Source organism: Paramisgurnus dabryanus, chromosome 23 (assembly GCF_030506205.2).
Source record: "Paramisgurnus dabryanus chromosome 23, PD_genome_1.1, whole genome shotgun sequence".
Lineage (NCBI taxonomy): Eukaryota > Metazoa > Chordata > Actinopteri > Cypriniformes > Cobitidae > Paramisgurnus > Paramisgurnus dabryanus.
The window spans coordinates 29852784-29865356 of record NC_133359.1 but is presented as its reverse complement, the minus strand read 5'-3'; the positions used below and the strand labels follow the sequence as shown (position 1 = coordinate 29865356).

General features: G+C 35.3%; 1 protein-coding gene across 1 annotated transcript; it reads left to right on the top strand.

Moving 5' to 3' along the window:
- Positions 1-1312: 1312 nt before the first annotated feature.
- On the top strand, positions 1313-12119 carry chmp1a (charged multivesicular body protein 1A). Its single transcript, XM_065291156.2, has 7 exons — positions 1313-1460; positions 1775-1794; positions 1895-1972; positions 7539-7685; positions 7856-7984; positions 8741-8934; positions 10668-12119. Exons 1-7 carry the CDS (start codon positions 1454-1456, stop codon positions 10687-10689), a joined length of 597 nt encoding a protein of 198 aa, XP_065147228.1. The 5' UTR covers positions 1313-1453; the 3' UTR covers positions 10690-12119.
- The last annotated feature ends 454 nt before the right edge of the window (positions 12120-12573 follow it).

The window sequence follows — 12573 nt, the reverse complement described above, 5'->3', positions numbered from 1 at the left end:
AGACACGTGACCTGTTGAAAGTCCCGCCGTCTCTTCTACGCAGCGTCTGAAGTTTGCATATTTTTTATTATTTCTCTCTCCAGAAACAACTCATTTTTGTTTATGATAAGACTACAAAGGAGCGCGTGAACGCACAGTTCTATTCTGCTGAATGATCTCCGTTTCAACGCAGTAAGTGACGAGCTAATTTACCTGATATCTGCTTCAGTCCAGTTTGCTGACATTTCTCGTAGTGAATGTTGTAAATCCCTCATTTTAAAGAGTTGAACCAACTTCATGTTGCCATGACACGCGCGTCCTCACTACGGCACGTGCGTCATTGTTTATGCATCTCATTTATCATTTCCTGATAACTGCTTCAATCTAGTTTGCACCATTTCTCGTGGTGAATGTTTATATGCATGTTATCTCTCGTTGTAAGGAGCTGAACCATAACTTGTGTTGTGATGATGACGCGCGCGTCCTCACTTCGACACGCCCATTACGGCATTCTTGCGGCTTTCTGTTCACACAGAGGGTTACCCGCATATCTTACTAGGTCCTCTTTCCGGCAACGATCCCAGAAGATTAACGGAACGAGTTTTTGTTCACACAGACGCTTGTCTGGCAATTTTACGGGTATTTTCTGGGACCAGAGGTCTGTGTGAATGGGGTTTATGTCACTTCCGTGTTGGCTTCACGATAGAGATTGAAAGGTTGCCCCTTGGTCATAACATGGGTCAAATTCTCTGTATTCAGACATTTTTGAAAACATTTGCGATAAAGTAAGTACTTCTTCTTCTTCTTCTTCTTCTTCTTTTTTCTACACATTTTGCCTTAAACTTATCTTGTTCCAGGGACTCCTGCTCCAGGCCAAAATGGAAGCACAAAATGAGAATACACACAGTTAAATAGACAGCACATTCATAAAATCTGTAGATTTGAAAAAAAAATTAACATGTTTCACTATTTAATTAGTCCATAATAGATTTAATTCCATTAAAAAGGTGCGATATTTAGAGAAGGCAGTTAGGCCAAATTCTGTAAAGACTGGAACATTTAAAAACAATTTAGCAGTTGTAGTTCACACTTTATTATACAAACCACTGATCTCAAAGAGGAACAAATCTCACTTAAAATAAAAATGGATGGATGAGATGAAGTTTTATCCTGGTTTAAAGATTAACTTCCCATCATATTAACTTAATGTTGGTTATAAAGTGAATATAATTTTGGTTATTTGATTTTTATATTATATTAGTGTAAAATGCACAATAACGTGTCGTAATTACACATAATCGCCTCTTGATGGGGCTGTGGCTGCGGAAGTTAGATCGCACGTGACGTGATGACGGTGAGCAACTAAACCCGGAAGAAGGTACAGCTCAGACAGCAGTGACAAATAAATATAAATCAGCAGAAAAAACATTATTATTAAACATCAGACCTCATATAAACAAACTTAAACAGCACCATGGACGGTAAGAAACACTCATTAACCTTTGATATTAATTTATATGTAACTGGCGATGTTGGTTACAGCTCAAGATTAACTTACTGTGTCATTGTTATTATTACGCTTATATGAGATTTTTTTTAAGAAAATAAGTTATTTATGACACTGTTCACTTCCGAGCAACCTAAATATGAACGTATATGCTGTAAAACTAGGCGTGTCATGTTGAGAAGTCAGGATTGCAAATGTATTTCGTTGAAACAATTATTTAATAGAATCAAACTCATAGTAACTCTGTTGTTATATTAACTATTAATCACATGCTCTTCTTTTAAATAGACACGCTTTTCCAGTTAAAGGTAATATATATCAAGTTTTTCTCTTTATTTCAGTTTTAGTGTATTTTAATGTTGATCACAAATCAATGTTGTTTCATATTGTATCCTACCATTTTTATAGTTCACATCAAAGCAGTTGGAGCGTCTGGCCAAAAAGGCAGAGAAAGACTCAAAAACTGAACAAGCTAAAGTGAAAAAGGTGAAACAACTGATACATTTATTTGATTTTATAAGGTTTCTGGAATATTTGTGATTAGGCGTTCTGATCCGTAGGGCCTACTTCCTTTGATGGGCAGAGCTCTTTGAAGGGTGTATGGGATTTATGGTCTTGTGTATGCATTTGGCGAAATGATTGACAGACCAGTGTTACCTTGACAACTCTGCATGTGCACATACAGTCCAGGATTTAGTTGTTGCACATAAATATTATTTTTAATATTGCTTGTCAAATGTTGAGAGCTGTAGTTACAACCACACAAGATTGCAATGCCGGTAATTCAGGTGTTTTTCATATGCCATGTTTTGTATTTACTGTATTAATCTGTCATTTATCCAATTTAATTAATGGACATTATTACTACAACTTGTATGTGATGTCATTATGTTGTTGAAACAGCGTGGTTCAAATGACAGATGTACCACAAAATTACTATGTTTTCAAAAACAACTTGTGACTAGTTAGTTTCTCCAATGATACATCATCAGACTATAGTAGTTAGAGAGTTACTTTGTTTTAAGGAAAACACAACTGATTGGGTGTTTGATTGTGATTGGGCATTCTTATTATAACTGGTCAATATGTTGATTAAATGACACTTAACTACTATGTAATTGGCCATTAATTTTTCTAGATAGCTGTGCTACTTCATCATTTTGGGTATATTTAACAGGCAAGTCTCATAAATATATTATTTGCATCTATTTTTCAAATCAAGTCTGTTATTTGTTATTACGATAAGGTAAGAGGTTAATATCTTACGTTTTAGGCGATAAAGCTGGTCAAAGTAAACATTTGCTTGTTAACATTTAAAGGCGCTCTAAGCAAATCTGCGAGACGTCACTTTTTGTTGATGTTTGAACTGTTATCAAACAAACGGAGCGTAGCTTACTCCTCCCCTCCCTTCCGTGCTTTCATGAACGCGTCCAACCCCCACCCCCAAATCCTTCTTGTCGTTTATTGGCTGGAACACTTTGTTTTGTTTCGTGGTGCTAGGTTTGGCCACTGTGTTTATATTGAAGTTGGAAGAGCCTGTGCTGTCTACAGAGATCACGTTTTTTTACAGTTTAATCAGCGGACAGGCAGCAAGCAGATAGTGTAACAAAAAATGTGTTATGGTCTAAAACGCGTGAATTCGCGTAGAGTAGAGCTGCAACTAACGACTATTTCTTCTGTCGACTAATCTAGCGATTATTTTTCCGATTAGTCGACTAGTCTAACGACTATTTTTTATTATTAATACAGTGTTCTTTTTTTGATTAGCTATTTAACCTGTTGGATAATCTGTTTTCTACTCTCTGTCTGATCTGACAGTTATTGTTTGTTTTATTGTATTTTAACACAACTGAATGCTATTTTCACATATTATCTGTTCTGTTGTCAGATATATAGGGGCAGTTTCCCAGACAGGGATTAGACTAGTCCTAGACTAAAATAAATATAAGAGCTGTCCAAACTGAAAACATCTTGCACTGACATATCTTAAAATACATCAGTGCCTCAAAATGCACACAAGTTATGTTTTTAGTAAGGCATGTTTGTTTAAACTAATTATATTTCCTAATTAAACTAAGGTCTAGTTCTGGCTTAAGCTAATGGAAACCACCCAGGGCCAGAGTGGGACTCATTTTCAGCCCTGGAGTTTCATGACTTAGACCGGCCCACTTTAGTTCATGACTGACTATATTAAAATAATACAGTTAAATCCTCAGTAGCCTATACATAAGTGTGCAATAGTGAACTGTTTTCTGCATCCTTGCAATTCATTGTATTTTTTTAAATAGATAATTTCCATATCAATGCAAATACAGTAAACAATTATGATTTTTGCTCTAATCTTGCAGCCCTAAGATAAGGTATTTTTATATTATTCAATTAAACATATTCAAAAGCTACTAAAAGGGAACAAATGTGTTTGTGTTTTCCCCTATATTTCTATTTTTTTTTTTTAAATGGTGTGTCTTGAGATTACCTGTTGGGTTGAAAAAGTTTAGAAACTCCTGATATACAATACACAAGCAAGATTTATCAAGTATGCAGAGGAACAGGAGGAAAAATAAAAAATCCTTATCTTAATTTTTAGTACTAGGATCATGTACATTGCCAAATACCTTGTGTCATAAAAGAACAAATATTGAATGGACTTGTTTTACTTAAGAAAACATTATATTCATATGAAACGTTTTAAATAAACTGATGAGTTTTGCATCAAATAAGTTTTTGTTATCAAAAGACGATGAATAATATAACTATTCATAGATCATTCATTATTTGTCTCATTTTCATTTAAGTGGCCGTTCGTATCAGGTCGCGCATCTAGACGCGCGGCAAACGCCCTCATATACAGACCCATCTAAATCTAAACTCGTGTTCACAGGCGAGCGCTTTGAAAAGCAACCCGTGCGTCTTGCGCTAACATTTTTAAAGCCGGCAAATTACGCGAGTGGGGCTGAATAAGTGCTGGCAGGAGCAACCTTCAACCCGGTGGCATGACAACTCACAATTCGGCGCAAATTAAAAAATTGCCATTACACAGAGTTACTACAGAAGGCATGCGCGGGCATAGGAGAGAGAGAGAGCTCACGCACAAGCACATAGAGAACCTGTGGGAAAACACTATCTTTCATGATAAACTCGAATCAGTCGTCTTCTCTGCCAGTAACATCTGACGTTTACGTAAAAATTTTCATAATCGACGTAATCGATGACGTCGACGCGTCGTTGCAGCACTAGCGTAGAGCACCTTTAAAGAGTTACTAAACCCTAAACCAACTTTTTTTAGTTAATGATCTGTAAGAATGATGCTTTATAAGTGCTGTTCATTGATTTTAGTAAGTTTTTTGACATTTGGATATAAAGTGTTTCAATACTACAATATATGGTGTAAAAACGTCTGAGTGCTGCCCTCTTCAGGTTGAACGGTGGCTACTGCAGTTGAATTTTCCTATTGGATGTTGGGTCCAAAAAATAACTTGTGACGTAAGCAGGTTCAAGCTCACCACGCCCTTGTTACGATCTCACCACACACTTGGTACGAGCTTAGTTCGTCCCCTATATCTCCGTTGGGATCTGCCCACTTTTCTTGCATTTTTCAAATATTGCCAGTGGGTGGAGTCAGGCTCTGACCAGGGGTTTAGTTACGCTTTAATAAAGGAATCAACATGCGAAAATGAATGTTTGATGAAATTTACATTTATATGTATGTTTAATTGAGAAAGCACAAACAATCAATTGCAACATTTACATAGCCTTCCTATTTTCAAATTTTCATTTCTGTATTTAAAAATTACTAAATGCAGCAATAGCATGCATTAAAATAATGTTGATAGTAAGTTAAATAATTATATGTTAATCCAGGGGCACCTAATATCAGGGTATGCACAGGGTAATGCTGCCAAACCCTCACAAAGCAGGAAAACTCAGAGTTTGCTTCAGACAGGGACGTAAAACAGTATTTCCGTCATAATCAATTATTTCCAGTCATTTTAAGTTTCATATTTTAATGATAATAAGACATTTGTTTTTATCACATTTTTATCTTCATTTATGAACTGACAGGGCAAGCATTTGTGATAAAATATGCACTTATTTATTTGTAAAGAGAACATAAACCGTGCATCACTTTACATATTCAACACCACAATAATGAAGATTAATGAATGAATAATGAATTAATTTACAAATATAAATACAGAGCAACACTACCACTACAGTCTCGTGTCATATTAACTGGTGTTTTCACACCTATTTCGTTTTAGCCCTCCATACGCTTTGTGTCATTTTGATATCAAAATTAAGTGCTGCACAGAAAGCTTGGTTCTAAGTTCTTATGAAGTTGTGATGCGAACAAGAAAGGGTCTGAGATCACTTCTGAAGATGACCAAAAAAAGAACTGGGTCCTCTTTTAAGTCCACTATATTGTGATCACCAAAAGGACTGAGCTCACATTCGGCTAGTTCTTTTTCTGATTCACTTTAAGGGTGTTTTCACATATAGTTCATTTTAAAAGAACCAAACCCAATTCACTTAAAGTGAACCAGAAAAGGAACTAGCCGAATATGACCTCAGTCCTTTTGGTGTTCACAATATAGTAGACTCAAAAGAGGACCCAGGTCTTTTTTTGGTCCTTTTCAGACTAAAAGTGATCTCAGACCCTTTCTTGTTCATATCACAACTTCATAAGAACTCAGACCCCAGCTTTCTGTGCAGCAGTTTATTTTGAGACAATGTCAAAACGACACTCGAAGCGCACCGGGACCTCATTGATTTCACATCTCAAAAATAAATACAAAAGAACCCAAAAGCGAACCGTACTCAGACCACCTCCAAACGTGGTCTGAGTTCGGTTCAGTTTTGGGTCTTTTTAGGGGGGTCTGAGATCACTTGGTTTGTTCACATATACACCCTGAACTGCTCCGAGAGCGTTTGGAGGGCTCAAATGAACTAGGTGTGAAAACACCCTAAGTGAACTGGGTTTGGTTCTTTTAAAATGAACTATATGTGAAAACACCCTAACACCGGTGGGGTCAAATATGGAAATCAAAACTTACACATCATAAAAATGGCAAGGAATAAGCAAGGCAACCATAAATAATTGCTTCAAAATGTAAAGCAAGCCTTTTTTAAACCATTTTGAGACCAGTGACTGCCTATTATTGCTCTTGCATAACTTTTACGTTATATGCAGATTGGTCTGCGCAGCGAAGAAATCAAAAGAAATAAAATACCTGTATTATATTATGCAGAGTTACCACCAACTGGACAGGGAGAATTACTGTTACAATCTGTTATTGTTTTATATGTAGAGAAGCACCAATAAAAAGACTTACCTAATCAGTCTAATCTTCACCAATTCAGCCACTTTACACCACACAAATGCACACCTTTATTTTTCTTTATTTTCTCATGCTTTTTAATATATAAAACAACATTCATTTGAGCCTTCAGTGCGTACAACCATATGGCTGCAGGCACGACTGTGTTTATCATATTATGGTAACCCACAGGAAGAGCGCAGAACATTTCTCCCAAAGGTGTGTCTTTGCATCCTTTCAAGTATTTTTCCCAAGATTCCCTGCAAAAGACTGGTCTCCACAAGAACACAAGTCTGTTCTTTGCATTTTCTAGAACTGAGTCCAGTTCTGCTCCTAGAGATCGCCGGTCAAGCAGAGTTCAGCTGTTTTAGTTGCTCAGAGTATCTGTGCAAAAATGCAGTAATCTGTTCTGTTGTGTTTTCAAGGAAACACCAACAATGTGATAAGACCCTTACATGAAGCAAAAGATGACAGTAGATTAAGTAAAACATTACTAATGTGCAGGGTGTGTGTGGGTTGTGTTTGTGTGGGTTCACCACTAGGAGGGGTTAAAGGCAGAAATCACTTTTCAAGTATGGATTACTTTACATTGGCGACTGTCGCTTTCAAAATACATGTGTTGTATGTTTATTACATGGTAGCTTTCTAAATGAATGAAATATTTTAGTTTATGTTATATTTAAATAACCATCACTTTCCATGTGGTGTTTTAATTTCTGTGTGTGTTTCTCTAGGCCCTCCAGCAGAAGAATGTGGAATGTGCACGGGTGTACGCAGAGAATGCCATTCGCAAGAAAAACGAGGGCTTAAACTGGCTGCGTATGGCATCTCGTGTGGATGCTGTGGCCTCAAAGGTTCAGACGGCAGTGACTATGAAAGGGGTGAGATAATGAAATAATTGGCAGGCAGTTCTATTCAAAGTGACTTACAGGGCTTGCTATCTATACATTTCTTTTAACTGGATGTGTGTTCCCTGAGCCACTGGAAAACAAGAACAGCTACCTAATGATCTAATCTAAATAATAATTTAATATTTTTTTTCTTGTAAAAGGTGGCAAAAAACATGACACAGGTGACTAAATCTCTGGATAAGGCTCTGAACTCAATGGACCTGCAGAAAGTGTCAGCTGTTATGGACAAGTTTGAGACCCAGGTTCAGAATCTAGATGTTCACACCTCGGTAAGTGCTACGATAGTCACCATTATCATCATTAAGACTGCTTATCTCTAAAACAGGCTGTGACGCTACTTCACATGTGCTTTTTCTCTGTTTTAAGCTCCATTTTTATTCGAATGCTGTTACCACCATTTTGAATTTCAGTTGCTGATTATATCAAAATGATTTCCATAAATTAATCAGTCAAGAGTCTTATGTAAGAATAAATCCAGACAGGCTGAACTATTGTATAACCATGAAGGGATTTATTAGCAAAAGAGCTGGATGTACATTATTCTGCTTATTAAACAGCTGCTTGCCAAATGAGTAAATACATGGACACAAAATAATTCTTTAATATATATTTTATCAGCTCATTTGTAAGAAATGAAAACCTTTTTTGAGGCAGACCCATTTCCCTGCCTTGATGTGTTCAAACAAGACAAACCTATATCAATCATCATAATCAAATAAAAAATGTCTTGCGTCTTATGACATCATAGTGCAGGGAAAGACTGCATTTGCAGAACATCAAAACTTACATCAATGACCACATCTTTAGCCCAGGGGTCCCCAACGTTTTTGCACCAAAAACCAGTTTCAGCTTAAAAAAAATGTGTGGACCGGGCGGGTGTTGGGGGGTGTAGCTGAGTTACTGTTAAAAAAGTGCTGAAAATCCTCCTTTGCGAAATGTATAAAGTTTAAAATGGAAGTAAAGATCAAAGAACCATGCATTAGGGAAATTACTAACGGCTTTATTTATTTGTGTGTTTTCTGTAGGTTATGGAGGACTCGATGAGCTCTGCCACCACACTGACAACACCACAGGATCAGGTGGATGATCTGATTCTGCAGATCGCAGAGGAGAGTGGTCTGGAGGTGATGGATCAGCTCAGTCAACTCCCAGCAGGAGCCACATCACTGGCAGAAACATCAGTACGCGCACAGGATAAAGAAGACCAACTCTCTAGACGGTACTTGATTTACTATCAATGTTTTATTCTATCTAATACTTTAACAAATGATTACTAAACAATTAAAACTAGAATAAATAGTTTTTGTCATTTTGTTATGTTTCTGAAATATTTTATGTAGTGTTTCTATTACTTGTTTTGATTAATATTTTTGAAATATTGATCTAGACATTATCTTGTGATTCTGTTCTGATTAGCTTGATGTCCACTGTTACTGTAATGCTATTGTATCCATTATCTAATAATTACAATATAAGAAAATCTGACACTGAGCAGTAAATGTATAATTGTCTGTGTCTAGATTCCAGACATGTATCTTTTAGGATAATAGTCAACAATTTACTTCTGAGTCTGACACACTATTTAACATAACCGCTGTAGATACTGTATAAATATAGATTGTAATAATAACTGTGTGCTTGCATTGGCAACTATAGCTTCAAATATGACTCATATAATCAGTTTTAGAATATAAAGTTGTTTTTGAACTGATTTCAGACTTTCAGACAATTATTTCTTATCTTTTGTTTTACACCCATCAATGACTCTACCTTCTATTTGCAATTTTTTATGTATACTCTATAATCTCTAGAACTCTATAACCACATGGTTTTCAATATGTAAAACATTTCTGGTTTTTATTTCACAATAATTTGGAATGAATACCATATCTGCCAGAATATACCTTTTTATATACCTTATCCACTTTTCCTTACATCTCCATGGGTGGTGCCATTACAGCAAATTACTTCTTGTATGATGCTCTGCACTTCTGTTTAATATTTGTCACCAGCTAGATAAAGTTATTTATTATGGTGAATACTGGAGGAAACCATCATAACATAGTTTACTTTATTTACTTAATTGTTACTTATTGCATCACGATTAACGCAATAAGTATTTTTCAGGGCTAACCGATTTTAATGTAATTAAAATAAAAAAATTTGGTTAATTATCACAATTGTATTGTTAACAAATTACCTAAACAAATATTGATTTGAATACCATATTAAGATTTTGGACAGACCACTCACCCCAACTTTCTTTTTTCTGTAACTTTTATAATAAACGCTCTGATTGAGTCTGGCATAGCTTTTTGACTGTCACGTTCTTACTCCATTTTAAACGTAAACACATCAGATGGTTGCAGAAGCAAGGTTATTGTTGTTGTGCCGGTGGAGTGAGCAACAATTAAACTATGTATGCTAGCCTTCTACATTTCAATTGTGAATGATCAAATAGAGTAGTCCAGAACTGCTGCTTCACAATGTCATATTTTGAGACAAACAGGTCGGCGTATGACATCAAACTACAGTAAGACCTTGCAGTACCTTGATGTCGTACACTGGTCGGTCTGCTCAGCACCACATGTAGTCGAGCACAACTATTACAAACCTATTCAATAATATTAAATGTTGGGCTAGTAGACAAATGACACAATAGTCAGTCTACACTGTTTTAACCTCTTTTGGGTTCTACAGGGTCTAAATCAACAGGCCTGTGAAGCATTTTTGGTAAAATCACACATGATCTGTTGATATTTTAAATAGTTTGTGTTATGTTAATGTTTTTAAGATGTTACCATTGCAGAAGAGTAGAGCAGTTGCCAAGGCCGAGAACAGGCTCATTGAAAACTGTCATGACATGAATCTTGCTTTAATCAGAATGCTTTTTATAGGACATGTTTGTGCCATTACATATATGTGACTCATGATGTTGATATTTTGTTGCAGGTTGGCTGCCTTACGTAACTGATTGTGTGAAGATATAACTCTTCTAGCTCTGAGGACTTTACCAGAACGTTGACACTTTGTTATCCCAATCAATCTGTTTATGTACACATACAACACTCTTGATAACTAGAAAAGAAATACTCTCTTCCTCTCCTGTATTATCTGGGCTCTTTATTGGACTGTATCTCTGCCATCAAACATGGCTCTGATACCAATCAGAAAGTCACAAATCTAATCTTATATATGCTACTTTGTATGGAGCTTTTGTTTTTTATTGTGTTCATATTTTGTGTTTATTTTGTGCAGATGTATAGTTGCTGCGATAACACGAGTGTTACCAGCTGTCACAGATGTCATATTGTCCTATACAGTACATGAAATGCAACAAACACAATGGCTTTGGTTCTTCATGTCTTTTTGCCAAACACATGTGAGTTAGTAGGTGCTTCTTCCCATCAGTGCCTCCATCTAACAACAATAACATAAAAAAACAAACGCATGTTCTTACAGCTCTGTGTTTACTTTAATTTCTCGTCAGTTTCTCCATGTATTGGCTCCCTTTATGGGTTTATGGGTTTCCTTGTATTTGAATTTTTTGTGTGTTTGTGCATTATTGTGTAAATAAAGTCAAATATTAGTACTGAAAAATGTTATTTGGAATGTGACAATTAGTGATCGACCGATAAGGGTTTTTTAAAAATGTAAATACAGTAAATGAGCGACGAACAGAAAATTGGTGAAACTAAATAAACATTTGTTATGCATATTATTTATAAATATACCCTTTTAACGTTAAAACATATTTACAAGACATAATTAATTTGGATCTGACAGTACTTGTTGTACGGTTTGAATAAGGCTTTGTTTAACAGTTGTTATGTGCAACACAACATAATGTCATGTTTAAAAGTGAATAATGTTCATTTCACTGTCTGTCAGATTTAACATCTGAGTGTCTTTTAATTACAAACAACACATTTAAGTAACAGTAAAAAATGCACTGGCCAATCCCGGTAATAAATAAAATATCAAAATATTGGCCACTGCAATATATCCATCTATCACTAGTGACAATGCTGTTGTGTTTGTGTTCATTATTTTAAGGCTAGGAATGGGTTATACTATCTCAGTTCTGTCAAGATTAGGTGGTTTTGAGTTTATATTGACAGAAAGTGCAGTGCTTAAACAATTAAAAAAAGCATAAGTTTAACCATGCCTCAGAGTAAAACTAACCTCTGTAACTGTAACCCAACAACAAATGTTAAAACCTCTTAGATTTATAAATAAAATAGATTTATCTTACACCATCATTTTGCACATCTACTCTCTAAAAATGGCTGGGATATTTTTGACCCATATTGAGTAAATATTGGAAAAACCAAGATGTGTTAAAAATGACCCAATGTTGGGTTGTTGTTATGCAACTATGTTATAATAACCCAGCGGTGTGTTCTGTACAATATTTATCAATGGATCAAAAATAACCCAGCCATTTATAGATAAATGTGAGATTTTTGAGAATGCAAAATAAAAGTCTTAAAGAAAACAATAATATTGACGATGTAAATGTTGTTTGTGTTTCGGGGACGTTACATCCCACATGGCAAAAAATATATGTTCTTTAAATATATTTTAAAAAGTTACAAAAATGCCCCCTAAAAATGTTGGCCTTTTTTGTACATTTTGAGATCTATTTTAAAAATAAAAATATAAAGAGTATAAAAAGAATTCCGTCGCATTGGAAGAAAAAACTTTGTTACAAACCTGTAAACAACGGGATTTAAATGGTTAAAATGAAATATATGTTAGTTCAAAAATTTACTTATAGAATTAGCTTCTATTTAGCATATATTTAAAATACATTTTGCAAAGAACAAATTTCTTGCCATATGGATTGTAAAATTAG

Bases quoted from the DNA above. Each gene is read 5' to 3' on its own strand.
- chmp1a (XM_065291156.2), top strand. The intron at 1,795-1,894 runs GTAATATATATC...CCATTTTTATAG, and splicing joins ACACGCTTTTCCAGTTAAAG to TTCACATCAAAGCAGTTGGA. The intron at 7,686-7,855 runs GTGAGATAATGA...TTCTTGTAAAAG, and splicing joins CGGCAGTGACTATGAAAGGG to GTGGCAAAAAACATGACACA.